Source organism: Kwoniella dejecticola, chromosome 6 (genome assembly GCF_000512565.2).
Source record: "Kwoniella dejecticola CBS 10117 chromosome 6, complete sequence".
Classification (NCBI taxonomy): Eukaryota; Fungi; Basidiomycota; class Tremellomycetes; order Tremellales; family Cryptococcaceae; genus Kwoniella; species Kwoniella dejecticola.
Window position 1 is genome coordinate 1277283 of NC_089306.1, and position 25899 is coordinate 1303181.

The 25899-nt window shown below is 48.3% G+C and overlaps 11 protein-coding genes across 11 annotated transcripts; 8 read left to right on the forward strand and 3 right to left on the reverse strand.

Annotated features, from left to right (window-relative positions):
• Positions 1-647: 647 nt before the first annotated feature.
• Positions 648-1780, forward strand: I303_105333 (uncharacterized protein; the record flags this gene model as incomplete). Its single annotated transcript, XM_018408513.1, has 4 exons — positions 648-894; positions 962-1023; positions 1168-1613; positions 1684-1780. The coding sequence occupies 4 exons, from the start codon at positions 648-650 to the stop codon at positions 1778-1780; spliced, it is 852 nt and encodes a 283-aa protein (XP_018262204.1).
• A 359-nt stretch (positions 1781-2139) lies between these two features.
• I303_105334 (uncharacterized protein) lies at positions 2140-3392 on the forward strand (the record flags this gene model as incomplete). The annotated part of the gene is made up of 3 exons (XM_018408512.1): positions 2140-2517; positions 2853-3199; positions 3293-3392. The coding sequence occupies 3 exons, from the start codon at positions 2140-2142 to the stop codon at positions 3390-3392; spliced, it is 825 nt and encodes a 274-aa protein (XP_018262203.1).
• Positions 3393-3876: 484 nt separating this feature from the next.
• Positions 3877-5740, forward strand: I303_105335 (uncharacterized protein; the record flags this gene model as incomplete). The annotated part of the gene is made up of 4 exons (XM_065969138.1): positions 3877-4123; positions 4224-4285; positions 4388-5547; positions 5659-5740. The coding sequence occupies 4 exons, from the start codon at positions 3877-3879 to the stop codon at positions 5738-5740; spliced, it is 1551 nt and encodes a 516-aa protein (XP_065825210.1).
• Positions 5741-5921: 181 nt separating this feature from the next.
• I303_105336 (uncharacterized protein) lies at positions 5922-6503 on the reverse strand (the record flags this gene model as incomplete). Its single annotated transcript, XM_018408510.1, has 1 exon — positions 5922-6503. One exon carries the CDS (start codon positions 6501-6503, stop codon positions 5922-5924), a length of 582 nt encoding a protein of 193 aa, XP_018262201.1.
• Positions 6504-6781: 278 nt separating this feature from the next.
• On the forward strand, positions 6782-8366 carry I303_105337 (uncharacterized protein; the record flags this gene model as incomplete). Its single annotated transcript, XM_065969139.1, has 9 exons — positions 6782-6839; positions 6897-6992; positions 7053-7161; positions 7221-7333; positions 7397-7537; positions 7590-7659; positions 7721-7800; positions 7874-8108; positions 8189-8366. The coding sequence occupies 9 exons, from the start codon at positions 6782-6784 to the stop codon at positions 8364-8366; spliced, it is 1080 nt and encodes a 359-aa protein (XP_065825211.1).
• An 830-nt stretch (positions 8367-9196) lies between these two features.
• I303_105338 (uncharacterized protein) lies at positions 9197-11877 on the forward strand (the record flags this gene model as incomplete). The annotated part of the gene is made up of 12 exons (XM_065969140.1): positions 9197-9289; positions 9582-9659; positions 9739-9895; positions 9969-10011; positions 10069-10098; positions 10167-10396; positions 10463-11021; positions 11097-11166; positions 11240-11304; positions 11368-11556; positions 11640-11696; positions 11769-11877. 12 exons carry the CDS (start codon positions 9197-9199, stop codon positions 11875-11877), a joined length of 1680 nt encoding a protein of 559 aa, XP_065825212.1.
• A 325-nt stretch (positions 11878-12202) lies between these two features.
• On the reverse strand, positions 12203-13280 carry I303_105339 (uncharacterized protein; the record flags this gene model as incomplete). The annotated part of the gene is made up of 4 exons (XM_065969141.1): positions 12203-12234; positions 12569-12739; positions 12928-12984; positions 13277-13280. The coding sequence occupies 4 exons, from the start codon at positions 13278-13280 to the stop codon at positions 12203-12205; spliced, it is 264 nt and encodes an 87-aa protein (XP_065825213.1).
• A 666-nt stretch (positions 13281-13946) lies between these two features.
• I303_105340 (uncharacterized protein) lies at positions 13947-15648 on the forward strand (the record flags this gene model as incomplete). Its single annotated transcript, XM_018408506.1, has 7 exons — positions 13947-14342; positions 14471-14582; positions 14664-14708; positions 14790-14976; positions 15110-15194; positions 15310-15386; positions 15504-15648. The coding sequence occupies 7 exons, from the start codon at positions 13947-13949 to the stop codon at positions 15646-15648; spliced, it is 1047 nt and encodes a 348-aa protein (XP_018262197.1).
• A 341-nt stretch (positions 15649-15989) lies between these two features.
• Positions 15990-19619, reverse strand: I303_105341 (uncharacterized protein; the record flags this gene model as incomplete). Its single annotated transcript, XM_018408505.1, has 5 exons — positions 15990-17754; positions 17832-18012; positions 18866-19052; positions 19162-19524; positions 19605-19619. The coding sequence occupies 5 exons, from the start codon at positions 19617-19619 to the stop codon at positions 15990-15992; spliced, it is 2511 nt and encodes an 836-aa protein (XP_018262196.1).
• Positions 19620-20202: 583 nt separating this feature from the next.
• I303_105342 (uncharacterized protein) lies at positions 20203-21519 on the forward strand (the record flags this gene model as incomplete). Its single annotated transcript, XM_018408504.2, has 10 exons — positions 20203-20264; positions 20367-20397; positions 20460-20480; positions 20547-20563; positions 20633-20691; positions 20759-20813; positions 20877-20908; positions 20977-21192; positions 21339-21409; positions 21487-21519. 10 exons carry the CDS (start codon positions 20203-20205, stop codon positions 21517-21519), a joined length of 597 nt encoding a protein of 198 aa, XP_018262195.2.
• Positions 21520-23032: 1513 nt separating this feature from the next.
• On the forward strand, positions 23033-25781 carry I303_105343 (uncharacterized protein; the record flags this gene model as incomplete). Its single annotated transcript, XM_018408503.1, has 8 exons — positions 23033-23996; positions 24115-24157; positions 24240-24323; positions 24415-24796; positions 24904-24979; positions 25063-25185; positions 25272-25433; positions 25564-25781. The coding sequence occupies 8 exons, from the start codon at positions 23033-23035 to the stop codon at positions 25779-25781; spliced, it is 2052 nt and encodes a 683-aa protein (XP_018262194.1).
• Positions 25782-25899: the final 118 nt, after the last annotated feature.

The following is a 25899-nucleotide window of genomic DNA, read 5'->3' on the forward strand; positions in this document are numbered from 1 at the left end:
GAAGCAATCAAGCGAGTCGATCCTTTCGCGCGAAGCACTGCATAACGAATCAGAGAAACGGTGTTCCTCCTTTCGCAGCCTGCTTTGGGGACATTGGTGGTTGTACAAAGGCCATCTCAGCCGACTCGGCCTAAGAACGAACGGGAAAAGCTGCTCAATCCTTCGAGGCGCAACGAACCGTTTTTCAGTGTGGCACCCCCTGTTTGTTCTTGTGAAGCTTCGTGCATCCCCAGATGCTGGCTCGAGCCTGTGTAAGAATCTCTCTCTCTCTCTCTCTCTCTGTGTGTGTGTGTGTGTGTGTGTGTGTGTGTGTGTGTGTGTGTGTGTGTGTGTGTGTGTGTGTGTGTGTGTGTGTGTGTGTGTGTGTGTGTGTGTGTGTGTGTGTGTGTGTGTGTGTGTGTGTGTGTGTGTGTGTGTGTGTGTGTCACGCGCACGTTGTCCGACAAAGTATGCGACGACTGCAAAAGACTTCGAGCAGCCCACACAATATTGATGTCTTACCTAGCATTTCGATGGGTTCAGTGCAATATACCTGTCATCCTTGCTATATTTGAATCGAAACTACATTGAGCTCTTGATTTGGGGCGACCTATCCGTTACACCGCTGCTCCAATGAATATCACTAGGGAAATCAAGGGGAGACCGAAATGCGCTGTAGAACAAAACATATCGACGACAAAGCCGCTGAATTGGATAAGTACATCCTTCCTCCTGTTCCTCAGATCAAATTACCCTCTCTTCCGGCTATAACGGATCACACGCTGGCAAATATGATATCGAGCCATGTTCATCGTCCGGTAACAATTCAAGCATATGATTCAGAAGTATTTGTCCTGGAAACGGGCGGGAATAACAAATTCGAAGATCTGCATAGGATCGGTGAAGCGTTATACGGTAATCCCCAGTTTCTCTTACTGCTCACTAGCAGGGTATCCAGTGGTTGACATTGTGCAACATTCAGCTGGTATCGCCGCCGACTATCTACAGGATACGTATCCCTCTTATGGTCATGGCATCGCGTCTGTCAGTTCTCATTCCTCACTCTGGGCAGAGACCCGATTTCGGCGGACCTAGCTCAAGATGTTCGTTCTTGAATGTAGAAGATCAAGCAGCAAATCACTGGGATTGTGTGCACGTCGCAGATAGTAGCTCAGCTCGGCCTCAAAGACTCGATCGTCTCATCCGGCATACGAGTTCACCCCGAAGGACATCTGGATATGCCAGACCTCGGTACTCACCGCCTACATAGGCGTGGTCTATCTGTCCCGAATTCGCTCAGTAGTCAGCCCTTGCACTCGGGGTCAAGCTGTCCAATACCTGTCCGAATATCTTCAGCCTATAATCGAGGCTCTGGCCGATTTTGTGATCCATCATCTACGGATTGAGGAGAAGCGAATTCAGGCGATATATCCCGTCAATATCGTCACAGCATACACAGTGCCTGAAGGCTGGATGGTAGAGGACGAAGAGGCAAAGATGGGAAAGAAACTCTTGCACGCTCACGGAAAGATCGGGTCCATACCAACTTACAACTATGAACAGGTGGAGGGCCCCTGGATGAACCCGCCTTGGATAGCGACTTGCAAGGTGGTAGATCATGATGGCAATATCTGGTGCGTTTGGGCTTTGACGTTCCCGTCTCATCCTCAGAAGAATGCAGCTTAGACCCCTTTACATGTGCAGGGAAGAGAAGGCCACCCGGCTGACGAAGCAGCTTGCCGGCAATGTAGCGGCTTGGAAAGTGCTTGAGGCGATGGGAGGCGGAGAGAAAGAAAATTGAGAGCACCCTTCTTTCATTCATGCAGGGAAGATGCATGGGCATCTGTACACATGTACACCGCGATACCTTGTAGTTCTGCATGTGATGTAGGAATACGATACCGTCTGCTTATAGAGAAGCTGATTGCTTCTTTCCAGCTCAAGCTCACAGATGGCCGGTGCGTGTGAGCGCGGGCTCATCATCCTGGAGTGAGAGTGGCATTGACAGTCGACATGGTCATACGGAGGAGCCTGGGTCAAAGCACTTTTGGAAATTTTGCTCAATCTTCTTCTCACAACCTTTCAATCGATTTCACTCGCATATCTCGGTAAAATCATTGCATCTTGACATCTTGAGCACAGTAGATCTCTTAAGACAGGATGTCGTCAATCCAGCAGCAAAACCCAGCTCTAGACCTGATGGATGTATTCGTCTTACCGCCAATTCCGAAATTGGTCCTGCCTCGTCTTCCGCCAATCGCAGACCATAGACTCCACGCAACAATCTTTGAGCATATCCATTCAGTCGATGTGTCCACGAAATCTCACATGAGGAACAGTCTGCGGGGTAACGTCATATTAGGCGACACTGAGATGGACTTCCAAGATCTGGCTTGTTTTGGTGGATCCCTTACTGGTATCTGGTCCCCTTCCCTCGACCTTTCACTGTCGGCAATGCTGATCGTGCATGGCGTAGGAGCATCAATTGTAACTTTTCTGCAGGAGAGGTACCCTACCTTCACCGAGGGAGAGGCAACCGTGAGATCCTAGCGCTGTCAGGAGAACATATCGTCTACTGTGATGTACTCGCTGACTTGGCTCTTGGCATATCCATATGACAGGTGATGAAAAAGCATCTGAGATGCAGTCAGACCCTATCTCAGGTTTTGTGCCAGTACAATCTCGTCTCACGCCTCAAGTTCTCTGCCTCCCTCAGATTGGATTCCCAAATGCTACAGAAAATTCAAGCGTCCATATTCACTGCATACATGGGCGCATTGTACTTAGGCCACCAGCAAGGCGGATCCTCTCTATCTCAAATGAACAGTCTGTTGTTTCCCATGAATTCCACAATCATTCATGGTGGTGCCTAGGTGGAGAAACCAATGAGAAGGAAGACCAAAGGAGAGAGCTTCGAGTATATCTACACCTGCCTCGAGCCGATACTCGAACAGATATCCGAATTTGCCATTAAAGAATTGCAGCGTGAAGAAGAGCGACTTCAAGTTATCTATCCAAAAGCAGGACAACATATGTATCCCGCCCCTCCAGAATGGTCGGAAGAAGACAAGAAGGCCAAAGGAGCGAAGCAAATCTTGCATATGTCAGGGAAGATATTGGGAAGCACCGCGACATATGAGTTCTCAGAGGTAGCTGGAAAATGGGTGATTATACCTTGGCGAGCTGTCTGTACGGCGCAAGGATCAGATGGCAAGCAATGGTCAGTTTGAGCTCCCTGTTCAGCATTTACAAAGGGTACGCAAATCTACGAGACAGAGAGCTGATATGACTTCTGCGGCAATGGGCAACACAGGACTTCGGAAGCCGTTAGGTTCAGCAAGAAGGCGGCTGGTGATGCGGCGGCGTGGAAGATATGCGAGGCGATGGGTATCACGCGCGCAGAGAAGAAGTAAAACTGTGAAGGATGAAATGATGAGATCATAGGAGGACTGAACCGATGAACATTGGGAGATACCTCACTTCGTTTGCTATTGAGAATTTGTCTCTCATGCGGCGGGGATACCTACATACGTAGCCTTGTAGTTGACCGTTGACGAGCAATGGACGAATCTCAGCGAAGCGAGCATCATTCGGGAGGGATGCCCATACCCTTGATGTCGGCGGCAAGGGGTGGACATACAGCTCCTATTAAGCGGGATCGGAACACCGATAGGCTGACATATTTAGCGCAATGTGTGCCGAAATGAGGGGAATGACCGTGCGCAAGTTCGAGCAGAAATCAGGCCAAAGCACTGTCGCATTGTGACGTATCTGAGCGATTATGCTGTGCTTTATATTCATCTTCTTCTGCTCCACCTTCTCTTAACCCATTTAGCCTCTCTTCCTGAGTTAAGCTCTCCAATCAGTTCCTCTTCCTGCATCTTGCATTTTGCCAAGATGCGATATCAAGTCCTTGAAAATGGGAACAATCCCCTGTTCGCATTTGTTCTTCCACCTTTGCCTCGACTCAAGTTACCTCGTCTGCCTAACATACAGGACAAGGGATTGTTCAAACAAGTCACTACCCATGTCTCCGTTCAGCAACTCAACAGAAGGGGAGTGATGGCGTTAGCTAAGCCTGACGAAGATCTCGTTCAAGCGGTAGACTATGAGAAGTTGGAACATGTAGGCGATGGTCTATTAGGTCAGTTCAATGGATAATCAGATCAACAGCAGCTGTCAGACGGTCTCATATTGTAAGGCTCACTGACTGTTTGATCATCATGCTATGTACGAACAAACAGAATCGATCGCTTCTGGCTTGATCCAGGACCTGTATCCATGGCTCAGACATGGCGGAGCAGCGGTAAATCCTTCCTTTTTCTTCTGGCTCAGTACAGCCACTTCGCTCAATTCGTCAGGACAGCTACTGATGGTTGTCGCTATCCATGGCTGTACCTCATCACAGATCATGCGGGACCACTTGGTCTCCAACGCGACTCTAGCTCAACTATCCATATTCTACAACCTGCCCCTACTCATCAACGCTCGAGAAGAATCACTCGAATACGTACGCTCGTCGGAGAAGATCCAAGCGTCGGTATTGGAGGCATGGATCGCGGGTGTCTTCTACGATTTCCTACAATCGGGTGAAGGAGGGTATCTGATCATTGACGAAGAAGGGGATATCGAGTATCAGCAACGCGATCGAGTTCTGTTTTCCGAGAACACACTCAATATGCCTGAAGATAAGCCAGAGAAGCGCGAAGAGGAAGGAGAACGAGAAGCTGCAGAAGAAGAGCCGGAGATCGTGGGTGATTATCAGGAAGAAATAGTAATCGTGGACGACAGCGAAATCGAACCCGCTCCGAAGGGCCTTCAACCTGCTTTGGAACCAAATCGGCTCGTTCCAGACTCTCAGTCAAAGATCGAAGCGCCTCTGCCGGCTGTTCAATGTCGAGCCGAGGTCGCTATTGGCGGTCCCCCGATATCACATACGGCAGATTTGGAAGACATGATAGGCATGATGATGACGACCGCGCTTCTCACCACGACCAACAAGGTGACACGTCCGACACCTGAACAGGCAATCTTCCCGGGAGGATATTTCCTAGCGGGAGGCGAAGGCGAAAAATCTGCGATACCAAATTCCAGATTGGGAGAAGACCAGAAGAACATGCAATCTGCGGAGTCTCATCAGCTGGATGAAGTTACAAAGATTGCCCGAGAGCCACAGATAGAGGCAGAGGGTGAGGCCGAGACTCGTAAACAGCTTCAATGCGGTGCCACGCAAGGTCCAGCAACGGCAAAACGGAGCAAAGGTCAAGCGTACGATTACCTCATCTCATGGCTACACCCTCTTCTCACACCATACTGCCAATGGATCTACACCCGCTTACTTGAGGAACAGACTAAGATCCTGAGGGACCTGCCACCTGAGAATCCGAAACTGACAGTACCTGATCACTGGAAAGAAGAAGACCGAAAGTCGGTGGGAATGCCTCAAGCCCTAATGCAGCATCCTTGGATTCGGATTTCGGGATGCAGACCGACTTTTGTCAAGATGCCAATGCCTGGACAGAGATGGAAAGTCGTATGCACAGTCACCGATTTAGATGGTAAAGAATGGTAAGCCGTATTCTTCCCCTATGAAAGATCATCCTGTCTACTTATCTGTCAGGTGATATGTGTGTAGGAAGGCGTGAGGCTGATATATTGGTTTTCGTGATTATACTATAGGACGGGCGAAGGTGTTAGAGGAACTGCCCAGAGCGCGAAGAATGTAGCTGCGTGGATGGTGTATAGGCAGCTGGGTCAATGATATCGCAAATTGTGATTATTATGTGGGAGGTAATGTGTGAAAAAGAGCCGGAGGACTATCTTGACTTGCGATACCTTCGAATCCTTTCTTGTAGCGAAGAGAAATGGTCATGCATATCGTGATATATTCGTTCCGTGCTTTCGCTCCTTCATACGTTTGAGATGAGAGAGATCCAGGCAGATTATGGTATCGGTGAATGTTCTATATCTTCTATGGCCTTCTTCCACCTCTCCACTCTCGCTGCCCGGCCTAAGCCTTCTTCAACAATTATCATGCCCTTCAACGCGCTTATTCGCAGCCGTTTGATCTCCACTATCCACTCTTCTTCACTTATAGGCGATTCAGGTTGGTGGATATTGAAAGGATCGGCAATTCCAGCTTGCTTTGTACTATCTGAGTTCGCTCTTTTCTTCAGCCGCTTCAGCATATTCTTACAGTCTTTATCTATAATCCCAAATTCCACTTCCGCCCTGATGTAATCCGGTACCTTCTGCTGCAAGTATGTCTGACCTAGGTCTAAGCGGATCGTGTCGATCTCCTGCACCCTTGTGTCTCTCGCCGAGCGCACCTGCAGCGAGTGAATTGGAGCTGGATCACCCGCTATTGCATGCGATACGAGAGCGGGTAAGGTCGAGGTCAATAAGTGGATCTTCGCTTCCAGCAATTGGATCTTCTGCTCGATCGGTATTGTTTTGGTGGAAGATAGAATCGTGTTGATAGTATTCAGGTTCATGAAAGGGGAGCTTAGCACGGATGTGGCCATTTTTGTATCGTCGATTGGGACGTCGGTCCTGAGATTCAAGCGTGTTGTGGATGAACATCGTTCCAAACAGAGACATGTAAATAACAGCACTGGGGCCTTACTACAGCAAACTTATGCTCGAAAACATCGAGGCGCGTGGCTTCTTTACCCCACAGACACCAAGGCCCAATTGCGGGGAAATCCACTTGTGCAGTCCATCTGCCAGAAGTGAACATGCCTGTTCACGGAGTGTATCTTCTTAAGCCAATCACATGAGGCAGAATACCTAAATGGTCGATATGGACAGGATAGAGAGCTTGGTGAGACACCTCGAGCAGCTTCTAGACGATTACAGAGGTAAGTCCCACCAGAACTTCAGAAATCTCTGGTTCTTACTCTAATTTCACTGTGCAGACTTACAGGTTCACGATGCGACGACGTACGATCAACCGCCTTCATCCATCGAGACTTTGAGAATGATCAACAGGGCTCATCCAGCTATCATACAAGGTGAGTCGCAGCACCATCAGGAGCTGACCTGCTGCTGAACACCACATCGGTCGACCAAAGGCTTTTCACCATTGACATCCGCTGCGCAAGGTCACGATTGGACCAAAGCTGAGACGTACGAGAACGTCTCCAGTGATCAGCAGGTGACTGTAGCGATCACGGACGATGGGTAAGCTACTCGTCGAACATCGTGATATAGCGAGCAGTATCAGCTTATTCGATAGCTAGATTAGCTGATTCCGTCCGGCAACTGGAAGATGGTAGTACGACCTTCGTGAAAGCGTTAGATGAAAAGATGACTATCTCAGACCTGATATCGAATTTGGGTCAGCGGTCAGATAGTAGGTCACATGGTCGGTTGTGCATGCTCCAGTATACCCAGCTGATACACTTCGCGGATCTAGATAATACGGAAGAGGCATATTATCTACAATCGCAGGACGGGAATATATATCGCTCAACTCCGCGACCATATGGTCCGCCCGAGTTGCAAGCGTTCCAGGAATACATAGAAAGGGATGTGAGCTGGATGAAGGATGCTATAGGTATGCCTATCCAACAATCGCCGGGAAAGGAGAAAGCTGATGAAGTAGTCAGGAGCCGAAGCGGAAGCTGTAAATTTATGGATTGGCGATAAGAAAAGCACGACTTCATTGCACCATGATCCGTGAGTCAGTACTATCGGGGTTTACCCTCCATACAATGCAGCAGGCCGATGCCTAGTATAGGTATGAGAACGTGTATCATGTTTTAGCGGGCACCAAGATATTTACGTTGATATCGCCTATAGAAGGCTTATGGCTTGATCGTGCGTCTTCACAATCTCATGGTCGACGCTGGTTTCCTGTTATACGTCGTCGTAAAAGCTGACCTGACGACAGAATATTTCCATAAACCCTCTACACTGCAGCGCTCCCCGTCCGGCAGTCTCACAGCTGTTCTTGACGACGAGCCGGCATATCCAATACCGTGGGTCTCATCGGCGGAATTCCCTTCGCATATACAACCGCTTCGGGTGGAAGTCCGAGAAGGAGAGACGTTGTATCTGCCTGCGAATTGGTGGCATCGGGTCGAACAGGAAGAAGGAGAGACAGGAATAGTAGTTGCTGTGAATTAGTGAGTGCCTCTGATTTTCCTCCGCGCGCCCGATCGCACCAATTATCTAAGAATAGAACGGTAGACTGATATTGGTAAAGCTGGTATCCCGCGGAGATACATCCACAATATTATGCCTATGAGAGGCTCGCGCGCCGTATAGCCAGATCAGCAGGAAGGGAAGGTGTGATACCTGTCCCAGGGGATGAAGTGCCGGATATTGTGTGGAGCGAGGATGACTCAGGGGAAGAGTGGGATCCGGCGGAATGGGGTAGATAACGATGTGGAGTTGATTATACCTGACATGCATTGCATTCATTGACACAGCGACTCATCGTGCATTCATTTCATGACATCTTCTTTTCACATGAGCTGAAGGAGCATTGTATTTGCCAATATGAGCCTCGCCCTTACCTATACCTATGCATGGAAGGAAGCAGTTCGAGTGCCACACCGAGACATGATCATCAAAACTCCAATCCGCCATGACGGATGTGACAGCGTTCGGAAATTGCTCCCGCTTTTATCCTCTCTGGCCTCTTTTGGCTAAGATCATGTGTAGTATCTGTTCTTAATGCTGTAAGAAGCATTACCGGGAAACTTTCCCGTATTTCTTACATTATCTTTCGAGCCTCGTATCGTACCTCTTCGCTTGCGAATGTCGATACACGATGTCGCTGGCACTGCACTACAGCCTTCTGATGTCACGGCAACCCACAAATATCTTTTTGCATTCGCCACGACCCCGACCAAGTCGTTTGTCTCTCGTCACTGTCCATCGATGCCGCATCGCGCTACGACCAGACACTCCCCTTTCACTTTCCCGAAATTGACATACATGCATATAGACAGTAGTTCAGCCTGAAGACGACCTCCTGCGCACGATCCATGCAGGTGATTGTGATTGTGCCTGAGCACTGATCGTCCGTTTCAGCTTTACTTTATCTGGACTTTCACGCACTTTCAAGCAAACGTGTTTCATCGCACAAACGAATACATGCAAGGCCATGGGTAAAGATGTTGCAATCTGTTAAATACCTGCATTTCATATTGTGTGCATATACGATTGACTGGATGTCCAGCGACTCAACTGCAAAAACAAGCTCGAGATGTCAGGATTAGCTACTAATGATAGTTCAACCACGCCTTCGGGCACGTCGAGTCCCAAGAAAAGGAAGGAGGGCACAGGCTTCAGCACAATTGTGAGTACTCAATAATCTGACTGTGATTTATGGATTCCTTCGATACCTTCCTTCAATTCCATATGATCTGGGAAGATTAGTCCTTTGAAGACGTTGATTGTCTCGTAAGATCGTATGCCAGTGCTCGCTCATACTTTTTTGACTCATCTTGAATCGGATACCTCGTTGTATCGCATGAGCGAGACGCATGCCATTGTGCTGCTTGCTCTATCTCCGGCTCGCAGATCAAACAGGGCAGGACAGCGGGTATCAAGTAGAAATGAAGAGAATAGCTGACATGTCATACGCGAAGGGTAATTCAATGACTTTACCTCTCACTACACTCTCCTCTTTGCTGGCTTTACAAGACGTGGAGGACCATAAACCGAGAGTGAGTGAGGTCTTCTTCACCTAAATTGTCCTGACAGACACCGGTATATGTAAAACAATCGCTGATCGCTGTGGAGCAGGTATCGAAGATCTCATGGCTTCCCGATATCTTCGTCTTCCGATCTTCGATCTTGCCGATCGTGCTTGGTCCGGTTCTGAGTGTCACGCTCTTCTCAGCGGGTGTAGCGGCTGCGAGTTTGTGGTGGGAGAAAGAAGTTGGTCTGACAAATAATGTCGGTGAGTGTAGCCTACGCAGGACTGAACGAATAGGATTTTCGATGAAATGATCGGCTGAGCAGTAGCGTTGCAGTTCCGTTATTATCGGTCGTTGTTGGTTTGCTCTTGGTCTTCAGGTTAGTCGTCACTGCGAAAATGCCCCGGACAAGTAGGAATTGACAACTTGTGAACAGGAATTCATCTGCATACGAGCGATATGCAGAGTGAGTCCAGATCATGCGGTTCTCATCTTTAATTCAAACTATGGCTCCTCTGACGTGGGTTGTACCAGGGGCCGAAAAGACTTTACAGCTTTGATCTCGATCGCGCGTAATCTCTCTCGAAATATCTGGATCTCCGTCAATCTCCCTCCTGCACCAATAGACGGGAGCAAAGCTCCGTTGACCAAGCAGCAGCTCACAGCTGAGAAGCGGAAGGTGATCAGGCTCGTAGTGGCGTTCGTGGTAGCTACCAAGCATCATCTGCGGGCGGAGGGCGGTGTACACCATGATGATCTGAAAGGTCAGCTCTCCCAGATCCTCTGCCCTAATCGCAGTTTCCGGAATATAGCTGACTTTACCAATGAAGGTCTACTACCTGCTAAATTAGCAGGAAACGATATTAGACGACTAAAATCAGCTATCTCCAATTCGAGCTTACGTCGCGATAATTACGGTGGGGAAATGACTAATTCCCCTGGGACCGTGACTCCCGCTTTGACCACTGGCTTAGGCCGTGCTGGTGAAGGTGAAGGTGAAGATGAAGAAAGTTTGCTAGGTCTGAATAATCCGACCACGCCATTCTCACCTTCACCATCCATGGATCACTTAGTCCACTCGCCAACACCGACTTCGAACAAACATTATGCAGAGCAAGGAAACGATATCCGACCTAATTATCCGCGAGAGATATCTAGTCAGCTGAAAAGACGTCCAACGGCAGTGAGGGTGTTGACCCCAAAGGATTATAAAAACGATGAAGAGACTCCTACTTTCCCAACGGGTAGATCTGGAAAGTCGGATAAGGGGAGCAAGTTGGATGAGAGGACGCCGTTGATTAAGAAGGGGGTCAAGCCTGATACGGGCGTGATCAGGAGTGCTGAGCTGGGACTGGGCAGAATGGTGGAGCTTGGTTTACCTTTGATCATGTGAGTGACTATCTGATTCCTGATTGCCTAAGATAGTTCGAGAGCCGGAGTAGCTAATCATACATCAATTCACAGCGCCCATGAGATCAGTAGATCAATCTTCCGGTTCAGGAAGATGGGATGTCTGGAAGCCGTCGGCCCTGCTGTGCGTGACGAATCAGCTTGCATGTTACACTCGGAGTCAGATGTCCTGCAAGCTGACCCACAGTAATGTGAAGGGTATGAACGCCTTGCAAGCTGCTGTGTCAGGTATGACAGACCAGCTTGGATCGATGGAAAGGATGCGAGTGAAGTTCTCGTTGGGAAAAAGGAGATTCAATGAATTGACTGATTATCTTTACCTTAGAGTGCAAACTCCGCTACCGTATATCTTTTGCGTACACCTCAAACAGGTTGTCTCGCTTTACCTGTTCATCCTCCCATTCACGCTGGTCGACGCCATGGGCTGGAAGATGGTCTTCATCATGTTCGGTATCAGTATGACGTTCATGGGTATTGAGGGGATTGCAAGTATGATTGAACAGCCTTTCGGAACGTCAGTACAAGCGCTTCCTCCTCCGCCTTGCTTCTTCATCGCAGGTGGCCAATGGGCGACGTTGACAATTTTGGCCTCCGCAGTGATCCGTGCGACTTGAACTTGGATCTTTACTGCACGGAATTGCTATGCGAGTGCGAGTGAGTATTACTCATATCAGCTATGCAATCCGTGATGACATGGTAATCCAAGCTGACGCGAAGATTGCGCAGGGGTATTCTTGAACGATTGCCTGAAGGAGACCAAGAGGACGATTTGATCGCGTTTGAACGGGAAGATCAAGGTAGGGATGATTGGGGTGCGGATGGAGGCGATGAGTAAAAGGTGATCGAGCAAGCACCATGCTCTTGCGCCTTCGACATCTCGATTCTCCGTGTGTATGGCACTTCCTTCTACAATTTGTGTATATGACGCGACCTCGCTCGCTTGATGACGAAATGCAACGACGATATCCTTCCGCAGAGTGTTGAGTCAGCACCGAGATATCCCTGACTCAGAATCAGATTAGACACCTTCATCCGGTACGCAAAACCTGACCAGCAATTCGGTGGATTCGGTTGGTGTGCCTAGAATGGATGCATCCCACTGGTATTGGTATACCCCCTATGAACTGCCTACTGAGCCTAAGATCTATGTTTACAACTGTTTAACGAGTGTAAGACCAGACGTTCTTGAGGACTGCGACGGTGGGAGATCGAGTCAGCGAACATGCTCATTTGATTCGTAAGATATCATGATGATGCGATCCGATGCTCAGTACAACTTTCACCTCCAGACGGCACCACCCTCCTGCTTCGAAGCATCATACCTCATCGTCGCTGATCCAATCCAATCCTGACCAATCTATTGGGGTATCAAGCTGAACCGAAGCTCGGCAGCCAGATCCAAAAAGCTATTCATCCTGATTCCCTCCCAACGGTAACTCAACTCTATATTCCATTCTTTCCAGAGCATTTGCACCACCTGAAACCACGCTGAAAAGAAGTGAGGCAAAAAACGGCTAGTCACTCACGTCCCTCCTTGGTAGCGATTCTGTTGATGGAGTCATCGGAATCACCTTGAGCTCTGATTCTACCGCAGATGGCGATGGTGGTACCTTGACCCTTGATGGCTTTACCGTCGGCGTCAACGTCGGCGACTTGGATTTGGATGGAGGCGTGATCTTGGGCGGTGATCAATCGGTCTGTGGTCGAAGAAAGGAGTTGTTGATTTGTGGGGAACGAGGTGGAATACCGTCGATTGAGGTTGATTGGTTCGATTTGGTTAGGTTTGATCAGGATTGAGGTTGAAGGTAGAATGAGACGCAGATCATAAAACTTCCGTCAGCAAGTCGTCTCCACATCAACGATCCTAAATAGGAAGTAAACCCACTGGTAGCGGAACAGTGTCGGGGGATGTAAAGATCAACGAGGGTACCTTTGTCGTTCTCTATAAATTCAACGTTTAGTTGGTCAGTTAGCGTGTAGTCCAATTTTGACGATAATTTCCCCATAGCTCCTTCTCTTCACTTTCACCTCCATTTGACTATTCGCCGACAATCAAACAGTGTTCAGAGCAGCAGCTTGAGCACATGTCATCTCGCACAAGGCAATCCCTCTTATACTCTTTTCATCACTCTACTGTCCAACCCAACACGACTCAAGCGAGATTTCCTCCTTTTCCTCCTAAACCTCATTCACAGTGACCTCCACGACGCTCGATCCTAGCGAGATAGACATACCCATTTTGGCGGCTTTTCTTCTTGTTGATGTGAGGAAGAAGTAAAAGGTTTTATGTTAGGTGTTTTCAAGCTGAGTTATGCTACTGGAATACTGGAATTGACGAATTCGAGGTTTTTTCGCTATGGTCGAATTCGCATCTTCCCAGCAGGAAATGAAATTGCCATAGCCAGAGCCAGAGCCACGAGTTTGACAAGTGTAACCGGAATTTATCGGCGTTTCTTCCATTTCACCAATAATCGATGCTGTGGCATCTGTGTGTGAGATTTTGAGATGACGGAATCAAATGCACGCGAGAGATTCTGGTTTTTAGTTGTTCCCAAAATAGTATTTTGCCCCTGAGTAATTCACTTTTGGGACGCCGATCATCAGATGACGTACCTTTTTCAATCTGTCATTCAGACCAAAGAGACAGGTTTAGCCGAAAGAAGCGGTGTAAGGTGTCGAGATGTTAACAAGATTCGCAATGTAGAGCGGTATAGACGTATAGACAGCTCATCTACTTTGACATAGCCCCGGACAATTGATCTGTAGACCTCTTGACAGTGCACAAGACATAGAGTAACCTCTCTTGAACTCGTAATCCATATCATCCAATCCTCCTGATAGCAAATTCTGGTCGATCGGTTACTCAATCGCTCAATCGCTCAATCAGAATTTACCAACACAACGATGTCCCCCAATGACTCTGCACAAGCTTTCGCCTCAACAGCTTCACCACCGACTTCACACCCATATCAGAACTTGCAACCGGCAGAATACGCACAGCAGAACAATCAGAATGATCATCGAGAAGCCTCTATCAATCATTGGCAACGGCAAGACTCCAACGGTCATCTCGATACAGCCGCATCTGCACCGGCCCGTGTGAAGTCTAGACATTCCATCATGCATGAGACAGACGAAGAATTGACGGAAGACGAGAAGATAGAGTACGAAAAAGGTCTGATCACTTGGGAGAAGGCGAAGAATTGGAGGTTCTGGTTAAGGAAAGAATGGATATGGTGGTATCTCATTTTCATCCTCATAGTGGTCGTAGTAGCTCTTATGGCTTTTTTCCATCATTCCGTGAGTTCAGACTGGAGTCAAGGTGGTTCCTACTTGCGACTTGCAGAAAACGAAGATAAATCCGATTCCGCTTTATTCTCTTTGCTTTGCTTAGAAGGTTTGCTGGTGGCTGACTCGTGCTCTTGTAGATCATCAACTGGTTATCCCCCTTCGTGAAGAAGTTACGGGAACTCAAAGCTGGATTTGTGATACCTGCAGCTATATTATTCGTACTATCGTTCCCGCCTCTGTTCGGAAACGGTGAGTCAGATCCCCAATTCGCGCGCTTCTACTGCATGTTCACGAGAGTGCTCCAGTGGGCTGATTCTTGACACATCGCAGAAATCGTGATTGTTCTGGTCGGCTTGGTATGGGGTCTAGGCAAAGGTGAGTAAAACTCAACCCAAGCTCAAGCTCATCCTCAGTTCGGAGAAATCCCGTTTCTCTTTGCTAACGTGACTGTGATAGGCTTCGCCATCGTAGTCGTCGGTGTGGGTCTAGGCGAAACAGTCTTATTCTTGCTCTTCAAGCACTGGTGCCGTCACCGAGCCGAAAGAATGACGATGAAATCGTTGAATTACGCTTGTTTGTCGGAGAGTATACGTCAAGGTGGCTTCCTCATGGCTTGGGTCGTCAGACTGAGTGTGATACCTACGTGAGTCGGTTCATTCGAGGGGCTTCATTCACCGAACCCTTTTGCGTCAACGTACAGCGATCCCAATCATACGATATTGCATACTTGCTGACCCGATATGCGTTTTTCTTTCTCACGGTTGGTGATGGTATAGGCATTATACGACGGCTGTCTTGGCCATTTGCGGATTACCAACTTGGAAATTCATCTTGGCGTTGTTGCTTTCTACTCCCAAGCAGGTCAGTCGTAGTCACATTCCATTCTGTTTCTGGCCTTACTGCTATGCACATTCTTCCATTTGTCTGTTCCCCGATGACGCAAAGCTGACAGTATTTATACCTTGACATTTGATAGCTGATCAGTGTTTATGTCGGAGTCGTATTGGGTCAAACAAACGCATCGACGAACTCCCACGTTATTTCAGACTGCGTGTGAGTATCAATCTCCATTGCTTTTCTCCTCCCACATGATTCTGCTAGGATCCGGTGTCTATTAGAAACCCGTGCCGGTGCTGCTGCTAATTGGCCATGAGCCTATTTCTCCGGCAGTTTCGGCGCATGTGCATTAATCACCCTTGGCGCTCTGTATTTCATATATAACAGGATGATCAAAGTGCGAAAGGGGGTATTGATCAGTATGCGGAAAGATCTACATAAGAGGCATGTTGAAGTTCCGCCTCCTCCTGAGAATTAGTCTTTGTCAGCGAATTAGGGCACTAGAAGTGCGGATGTAGAAGGATTCAAGGCAGGTGAAGTAATAGGAGTATGTGTACTTGATAATCAGTTGGAATGTGCTTATGTATAATGTGGAATCTGCAACGAATTAATCATGAGAGCAATACATGTCTCGGGACTTCTCATGGGTCATTGACATACATGAGGATGTCACCCTACCCCTCAGGAGATTATCGACATGATACAATCCACCACAAACCTGACTACATGAATGCCATTACTTATTATACGTTATCAGACCGTGCGCAGGTATATAGTTGTGGGTGGAATCTTGATCAGATAATAACCTGATTGGTGCAGTTAAGTATTCGGATTACCCATGTTCCCCATATTGCCCATCATTCCTCCAGATAAGAAAGCCATCAATTCAATCTGATTCGGTTCTTTCCCCATCGAGTTCTTCCATGCCTGCGCCAGACTAGCCCATGAATCAGGTGAAGACGGGTCGAAAGTCTGTATAGGGAACGTGTCTAACGTCATCATTGGCCCAGCCGCACTCGCATTCGGATTCTTCGGTTGAGTTTGTCCATTGAATTCGTTGATGCTGTTGTTGGAGAATCGGTTATACGATACTTGCTGGTAATTACTACTGCTATGTTGACCTTCAATATCATTTCGAGTATCCTGCGTATCCGCACCGCTCGTCGGGTGACCGGTATAGCCTTGGCCTGGCAGCTGTTGATTGTTTGTAGGGAGGTGGTGATGCTGCTGTTCTTGCTGATACCGTTGTTGCTGCGGTGTCAAAGTATTCGGTGCTATGATAGGTTTACTCGAGATTCCGTCATCTGATTCATCATCCAGAGCCATATCTTCTTCGCCTTCTTCAGTCTGAGCTTGAGGCTGGTGTTGACCATCGTTCGGATTGGTGGAGTCAGGCTGATCATGGCGGTCTTCCATCCAAGCAGGAGGAGGTGCACGACCGCTTCCATTCCCATGTGCATTCGAATTCTGTGCCGGCCGAGGAGGCAAAGAAGGATTTACCTGACTATTCGGTATGCCATTAGGCGGCTGACCAGATCTAGCTCCAGCTCCAGCTCCGTTGAAAGCTCCAAAGCTACTCGATGGACCACCATGTTGACTTTGAGCAGATACAGGTCCTCTTGAATCCGAATAATGAGGGCGTCGATCGAAACTTTGTTCAGGCCCGGGCCCATGATCCTTCGGTACAGCTCTACCCCCTCGATTACCCCATCCATTATCACTTGGTCTATCCGTCCCTCCACCCCTATCTCTCTCTCTATCTCTATCTCTATCTCTGTTTCGATTCGGTGATCTTGATCTTGATCTCTGTCTATTGAAATTCCTATTTCTTTGATTTGACGGTCCACCGTAATTGTCGTTCTCATAACTACCTCTTCTTCCCCAGGCATTACCTCCTCCAGCTGCGTCACCAGAGATCCTCCTTGAGTGGCCGTGTGTGCTAGGTGGATTAGGACCCCACCCGGCAGTCGCATTCGCATTCGTATTCGCATTGCCTCTCGGAGGTTCCGGTAAATCAGAGAATGGTTTCTGAGGGGATCTTCTGGGTATATTCATATTCGTATTCATGTTCATGTCCACACTTGGCCCTATACCGATCGAGACGCCTCTTTGGTGGTCGTACGCATTCTGATGAGCCGGTGGACGTGGCGGTATCTGAGATGGAGTTGTAGATTGGGATTGAGGCGGACCAGCTTGAGCGAGAGAAGCGAATTTCGCCAAAGCAGCAGCTTGAGCAGCATTTAATCCGGGATTAGTGTTTGAAGGGGGACTGGGCACAGGTGCAGGTCCTCCACTTGAAGGAGGAGGGTTTCTCCTGGATCGTGGGTCACCCGATGAAGCTGGATTCGAAATGCCATTTTGGGTTTGAGTTTGAGTTTGCGATTGGGTTGGAGGTAAAAGAGAAGCCAAATTGGCCAAATTAGGTATGTTGAAAGCCTGAGAAGATAGTTGTGATGTTGCATGATTCACTGGATTCGAAGTTGGAGATTGCGGTTTGGTATTGACGCTTGCTAAGATTGCGGCGAGATCTAAATTGGGAATGATCGGATTGGAGTTTGGAGTCGCGCTTGATGTGCCTCCGCCACTGAGAAGAATAGGTTATCAGCTTTTTCAGTGTTGACGCGAGACGCGAAATCAGTTCAGAGAATTAGAGGAACTCACTTCAAGTTTGAACTCGGCGATAATAGGTTATCGGGCGGAGCGGGACTGGATATCGACGTTGATACTCCCGGTTGGGCGATTCCGAGTAGTTTGGCTACTTCTGGTGGAAGGCCGCCTGCGTGTGCGGGAATGGTTGGCGCCGGACCAGGAGGGGGAGGGGGATGAGGTGGGGTCGTCGAACCTGTTTCAGTCGGATGAGGGCAGGGGAGGGAAGGGGAAAATCATGTCTCAGTGTATGCTCTTTCTCTCTGTGCGCGATACGGTAAATAGGAAAGCCAAGAATGGGATTATGAGCGCAAACGCAGAAGCAAAAGCAGATGAAGTGAAGCGGGACGAAAATGACTTTGGCTCGCCTGGTCATCTGTGCATTTAGGCCGTTTGCTTTGGAATCCACGTATATCCTAATGATTGCCTCCACTTCCACTTCCCCTACGACACCCGTCCGAGCAGCGAGAGGCTCGCTTTGGTACGGGGAGGTTGCACCTACGTGGTATCATCCTGGGACGGAATTGAACATCACACTCAAGTGATTGGATATGGGGATTATCCTTCCAAAGCTTTGCCTTGCCTACGCCTAAATGCACAGATGACCAGACTTGCCGACGACCTAATCTCGTTCCTAGTGATAGTGGTAGTGATAGCAGTATATAACGCAAGATGATGCATGCCATCGACAATTTTAACGTTATTGTTTCTGTTACTGTTATTGTTGGGGTTCTTTGGTTGATGATGAGTCAGGATATATAATCGAGGGAGGAAGGGGTCAGGTCAAGGTAAACAATCCCATGTTCTCCCTGGAGGTTAGTGGTACTTTACGGTGGACCTTGGTTTATTGATTCTATTCGTAGGGTTTCTCCATCATGGATAGTCCCCTCTGATAGTTGTCGATCATTCCCCTTTTGACACTTCGTGCCCCATGGGAAGAGGTCATGTTTGAGAGACACAGCGGACGCGAAAATAACAAAAAGCCGAAGACAGGAAGAGAGAAAAAACAATATACGAGGGAGAAAGGGTGTAGGATGAGAGATATTTACCTTTACCACCGCTTCCGCTCGAAGCTGATCTTCCTGCACTTTTCAATGTCACTGGAGCGGCCGCGGGTGTGCTAGATGGGCCAGCTTGCGGTCCGGCATTCTGGATTTTCGTCGATAATCGCTCGAGACAATGTTGAGGGAACGTCGAGGCTTTCGACCAGATATCCACTATCTTCTTGGTTTTCTCCTAATCAAGCACGAACAAACAAACAGATCAAACAAGCCAGATAGAATCAGCAACTTGCACACCACCAAAAGGCCAAAGGCGACATTTTTGCATTTGATGGAGTACTCACCTTTCCATCAATCCACACACCGCCTTTCCCATCATCCAATAACCCTTCTATCCAACTGTCTACCACACCTTCCAATTTCAATAATAATCCAGCTTGCGTTCCCTTGCCCCTTTCTTTCTTAATTTGAGTTCCAACGCCTTTGTTGATTTGTGTCTTCGCCTCTCGAGCAATGGCGTCGAACACGTAAAGACTCGATATCCTAGATTGACTTGCCGGTGCCAGAGAAGCATTCAACTTGAAGAATGTAGTGACGATATGATGGTCTTCATGCACCAGTTCGGATGAAAGAGTAGCTAATTTCTGTACTTTCGATCCGGACAGACGGGGGGCAGTGATCGTGGCTGATAACAGCTTGTCGAATTCCTATTTCCAGATTGTATGAGTTGACCGCACGTCAACAAAGGGCAAGTGAGGAAGAAAGCAGGAGAGAAGAGATTGCTTACCTTGAGATCCGCCATTTTTTGATCGGCTTGTCCGCCTTCACTGGACTGAGTCTTAGGAAGCAGCCCCCTTACGAGGCAGTTGACTATGCGGGGGATGCTGGATGATGTGCGAGATACGTGTATATGTATCCGCAGGGTGTATCTGCACTTATTTGTCGTCTGTTCTTTGTGAAAGGAGTGGTTCGGCCGGCGATGCCGGAAATATAGCTTTATTCGTTCAATGTGGCACTTGTTGGCTGTGCTCGAATTCGGGAAGGAACGGATGACGTATGAAATGAATATGACACGCTTGGGCACAGTTGTCAGTACGAGTCTGCTTTTCCAGCAACAGCGAAATACAATACATCAAATTGCGTCCTTGCATTCACAACGATATTTTCAACCTAACACTGTCATCAACGTATCACGAGTAAGACTTGACTGACTCGCCAATATGACTGTGAGCTGCTCGTCTAACAGTCCTACCGCTGTTGAGCCCAGCTGACCTACTATATCTTCACTTTACGCAGCTCTACTATACCCGTAAGCTATCACGCTCTGTTGCGATTGATGCCGTGTAGCTGACTCTTGTGCTTCGGCAGTATGCTTCGGCTTGCTCATGGCTGAGCTGGCCCTCTTTGCGACCATGGTATGCCCAATGCCATTCGCTCTTAGGAAGAAGTGAGCTTCGTTATCTGCTCACCATCGAAGCACCCTGACACGGCTTCCGGGCGAGCCTTCTGCTACGTCAGGGGATGATGGCTGACTTGTCGTGGCTATCAGGTTATTCCACTTCTTGAGCGAGAACCCAGTTGTAAGTCAGCTCATTACGGCGAAATTGGCCTGGGCACAGCTGATCATATCGTGTTCCCGCAGATTGCCAAAGTGCAATATGGTGTAAGTCCGGTGTGATTGTGTGGAATCCCATGGAAGTGTCACTGACCATCACACTCCCCGGTTCAGCTGAAGATAACGTTCATGTAAGTTACACAGATGACAGATCTCCAGTCTGCGTGAAAGCCCTGCTGACTTGCGTTGTTAACCCGCAGATTCGTGGCGGTGTTGTTTGTGGATGCAGTCCAAAGGATGGTCAGAATCGCCCAAGAAGGTGGGTTGCAAGCTGTTCGATCATGCATGGTACAGGATCTATAGCTGACACCACCTCCTTCTCATAGGTGCTGCCGCTAAGGCTAAACCAGATATGGTAGACGCCCGGACCGAGACCAACTAGTGAGATCGCTCTTGACCTCGAACCTCGTGTCTGTCCCCCCTATCTGACCCTTTCTGGTTCAGCGCTGCGAGGAGATTCTACGCTCAACGAAATTGTAAGTTCCCCTTCGGCATCTATGTGGCGGAGTTCTACAAATCTGATCAGAATCTTCTATTTTCGCAGTGTACCTGACTGGAGCTACCCTCTTCCTCTCGCTTCTCCTCGCACGAGTATTCTACATCGTCCTTGACTTCATCCACGTTCAAGAGAGCTACACCACCCTCCAAACCAAGGTCGCTAAGCAGAGCGGTGCTTCGGGCGAGAACGAGGAGTTGAGAAAGCAAATCAAGGAGCTTGAGACTCAGCTCAAGGCTAGCCAAGGCAAAGACAGGGATTTCGGTGAGTAGTTCATTCTTGGCTACATCGACACCACATTTTCCCCTCATGGCTGGTCCCTTTTTTCTGGTCATGCGATCATTCTTGGTAACATGTGACGGGGCTTGCGAGAGATAGATGGGGAGATAAGCTGATGAGCGATACTGTAGACACCCTTAAGAAGCAGGCCAACCAACAGAACGTAGAGTACAACCGATTAGCTGATGAGCACAATAAGGCTGTGAGTTCTAATCCTGCTTCTCAAATATGTACAATTGGCCTCCTGCATCTGCTTACCTGAGACTAACTGTATAATAGACCGGATCAGTATCGAATAAGAAGGCCGACTAAGCTCAACGTCTCCCCAGGCTGATGGTAGTCAATGTCAGCATACACTCGGGACCAAAGTGGAGGGAGGGACGTTTGGTGTGCTTGAACCATAAAAACGAGATTAGATAACGATTGACCGCAAGTAGATTAGAGGAAGTGCTGTTATCATATCAGAGACGAATGCAAAACACGTGATGTCTAATGCAGTCACTATTTAGCATGAGCCACAACATGAGCCACAACATGAGTGAGCAGCAAGATCGTCAGCGCTTTATCAGATTGTTGTGCCTGTGTATAGTTAAGCTGGAAACCGTGAGGCCAAGCCAGATATGGCGATGTCTCGGTATTGTGAGATAGGCTGCATGATTAGCGTTGATAGGCGGATATGACGTGTGCATTGGCAGCGCACGGAGATAAGTGATACCAGTTTGCTGCACAGACTGGAGTGGAGCGGTTAGTACTATCTTGTTCCCAGAGCGCCACTCTTAAAAGAGTTGAACTGATTTTCTTTTCAGGGTACATCAGCAAATTACGTTAGTCACTGGGATGAGTGACTTTTTCACGTGAAGTGCATTTTGTCGATTGACGGAATAGGTAATAACGCTTGGGGAAGTTCCCCTGGTTGTGTCTTGTCGATCCGGCTTATCCTTCTCTGCAGGGTGTCTCAGGGTTGAAAGGGCACGAACGGGATCGGGTGACAAGCCTGCTTCCCGTTTTGACCTTTGCTGCTGCCGATGCCAAACCTGGACGGGTGCGGAAGATCGACCTTGCAACCGCACGTACGTACATACGTACATACGTACACGGTTGATCGCCGGACAGGCAATAAACACCTGAAATCAACGTTACCCAGCTAGAGATCAAGGAAGGGAGCAGGAGACTAACCTAACCTGTCCTGTCCTGTCCTTTCATGTCGTTCTTGACCTTATTTGTCTTATTCGGATCATCGTCCTAGCCTGGACCATTCACTACTGTAACTCGCTTCCTTCTTGCTCGTATCGATTGATTCGGTTCATGCTGCTTTGTTATTATAGTCTAATCTAAACCTTAGTTGGAGCTCTTTTTCCTTGTCTCTGCCTGTGACTCTGCTTCTGCAGTTTGAGTTTGAGCCTTGGGGTTTGCCCAGTAAACACACAAGAATTTACAGTTACCGTGTCGATCAAGCGGTGGGAACTTTGCCATAGCCGTTGAATTGGGTTCATTGGGTAAAATGGACCGATCATCATTCTCACATTCTCAACATCAATCGCAATCTCAATCGCATTCACCAAGGAACAACTTGGTTGTCATTGACGAAGATCAATCACCTAGATCAATCTCTATTCCCAGATTCTCTTCTGAGGAACAACAACAACAACCAGAACGAGAACGAGACCGAGAACGAGAACAAACAAACGAAAATACAATTCCAATTCAGACCGCGGGTCAGTCTCAGCCATCTGTACTTTCACACAGTCCGAATCCACCTGACGTCGGCCTAGGTGAACATACACCCCCTTCTTCGGCTTTGACAACCGACACACCCTCTTCTACCATGTCTTTCTCTGGGTCTGGTTCATCGCCCGACGAACCTTCCTCTCCACGTGCCCGAGCCCACGATCAAGAACAACTTGACCTCGCTGCGACCTCGGCCAGTAGATTGGGATTACCTTTACCCCAAAGACCAAGTCTCGGTTCCACCCCATCCACTGAACCGCTCATTCCCAACCAAGACGACTTATCCCCCGGTTCTGTCCCAGTCAATAGTAATCCCTTCAACAGCCGACAGAATTTGTTGGCGGTTTCCAACCCGTTCGGAGGGGGTTCTTCGACTTCTTCACTCAATTCTACTGCCTCTAACCCTAACACTAATCAACAATTCGGTACTTCCTCATCATCCGCAGGAGTCGGAGTAGGTGCACTTGCCCCGAAAATCCGAATTAACGATATGCCCAATTCGCCCCCTTCCGAGGACAATTCTCAAGTCCCTACTCCTCCTGCCGTCCCAGATGTCCTTCCTGTAGGCAACACAGGTACGACTTTCACATCCCCCTTTTCAGGAGGGACGGCATCATCTCCTTCAAAATCCTCAAACTTGCGAAACTCCATCAACTCAATTACCAGCCCAGCATCACCTACTAACGGGAAACGATCTTCTACTGGAAGTAATGCCTCAAGTCACGGTATTGGCGCAAGTGCTGCTGTAGGTGGGGGTATGGGGGCTGGTGTAGTCAGTGCGAGTGGAGTAGAATTGAACTCGGCGAAAAATAACATAGCTGCTCGAAGAGCTCAGAGACTTAAACAAGCCCAGAGCATGGATGGGAAGGCGTCGGGAAATAGGTATTCGAATTATACGGCCCCGAACAAGAATGCAGCGCTGAGTAGGAAGGCGTTCCAGTCGACTAGATTGAAGGGCGAGATTTATAAGCCCTGGTTGGAGCAGAAAGACCCGGCCTTAAGGTGGGCGAGGTGGATCACGATTGGGAGTATCGTATTGGGATTCGCTATTGCTGCTGTCAGTGAGTATCATCCTCTTCTGTCCGCGTTCACGTCCAACATTTGAAGGCTTTTTATCGATTCGTGCAATGTCGTGAAGATGTGAAAGAGATCAACTTGCTGACCCTATTGGGGTTGTAGTCTGCTGGGACGGGTATAGATCAGTACCTAAACTCGGTAAAATGTGAGTGATCGCCTTTCCCCCTCCGATGAAAGCTGCTGCTCTGAGTGCAAAAGCTGATGATGTTCTTGTGTTTCTACTTCAGCTGTAATCTGATCGACGAAGATTTCTCATCTGGGTCAATCGACTCGAGTATCTTCCAGCACGAAGTCCGACTAGACGGCTACGGGTGAGTCGTCTCATCTGTCATCTTCTGTCGGCATCCTTCAATCTCGTCGAGTGACTGACTGTAAGCTGATATATCGATGATTTGCACACAGCTACGGCTCTTTCCAATGGACGACCAACGACGCCAAGAATTCCTACGTGAAAGATGGCACCTTATACATCGTTCCGACACTTACATCGGACGATATCGGCGCCGACGCTATCACAAATGGATACACTGTTAACCTGACTGCGGACGGTACTTGCACTTCCACCAACGTTTCGAACTGTGTGGCAGTCTCCAACTCGTCTCAACTTACGGTGATCAACCCCGTGAAAAGTGCTCGTCTGATCACTAAGAATTCGCATTCGATCAAGTACGGCAAAATTGAAGTGAAAGCGAAATTCCCCACGGGTGACTGGTTATGGCCCAGAATCTCGATGTTGCCTGTTAATAACACTTATGGAGCTTGGCCCAGATCAGGACAAATCAATGTGAGTCTACGGACCACCCACACTCCCACACATTGTGTATATCATCTTTACGGAAGATTAGGCCAGGCATACTGATATATGAGGTTTCCTTCTCGTGTAATCTACAGCTCCTTAATGGAAGAGGTAACAATGCGTCATACGAACAACGAGGTGTAGATTTCGCTCAGTCCGACTTGCATTGGGGTGAGTATAGTGTCTCTGTAATATCTGCTCTGAGCGGAGGCAGTGTGTTGAACCTTCAACGCTGACTGAGGTGATTGATATAGGTCCGACACCTGATCTGGATCGTCAATACCTTACATGGGGTTTCAGAGAACAGCGAAGGACGTATTTCTCGCAGAAATACCATACTTTCGGATTGGAATGGAATGACCAATTCATGTGGACCTGTGAGTCGTCGTTTATGAGGCTCATCAGACCAATCGAGAAAGAGCAGATCGCTGATTATAATAATGTATGAACCGTTGCACCGCAGACATCGATTCTCGGGTAGCCCAAGTCATGTCTTTCCGATTCGCCAAAGAATCGTTCTGGTCCAAAGGCAAATTCCCAACTACCTACACGAACAATACTGAAGTCATCAAATTGATTAACCCGTGGTTATCTTCCTCTGAGAATGTTGCTCCCTTCGATCAACGTGAGTTGGGGCGGTGTTGTTCAAGATCATTCCCATCATCCGAACAGTCACACCTTCACACGACTTGAACATCCCATCTTGACAGTAACTCAGATGCTGACCGGTTTTCGTGTTCTTTCAATTGTTCTAGCGTTCTACCTCATGATTGACCTGGCTATCGGATCGCAAGACGGCTGGTTCCCTGACGGAGTAGGCGGTAAACCGTGGATCGACCAATCCGGCTCAGCGATGTCCGATTTCTGGCTCGCCAAGACCAAGTGGTGGGACGCCTCGTGGAAAGGTAACAATGCGAAGGATGAGGACAGGGCCTTCGCCATTGATAGCGTCAAGATGTGGTCCAAGTGTTAGTCGGGCGGGATAGTCAGAGAGTCTGGAGTTTGGAGTATCAACAATGATTTATTCGAATTGAGACACTCGATATCATTTCCTCTCATAACATATATAGACGGGACGATTTCCTCTTTAT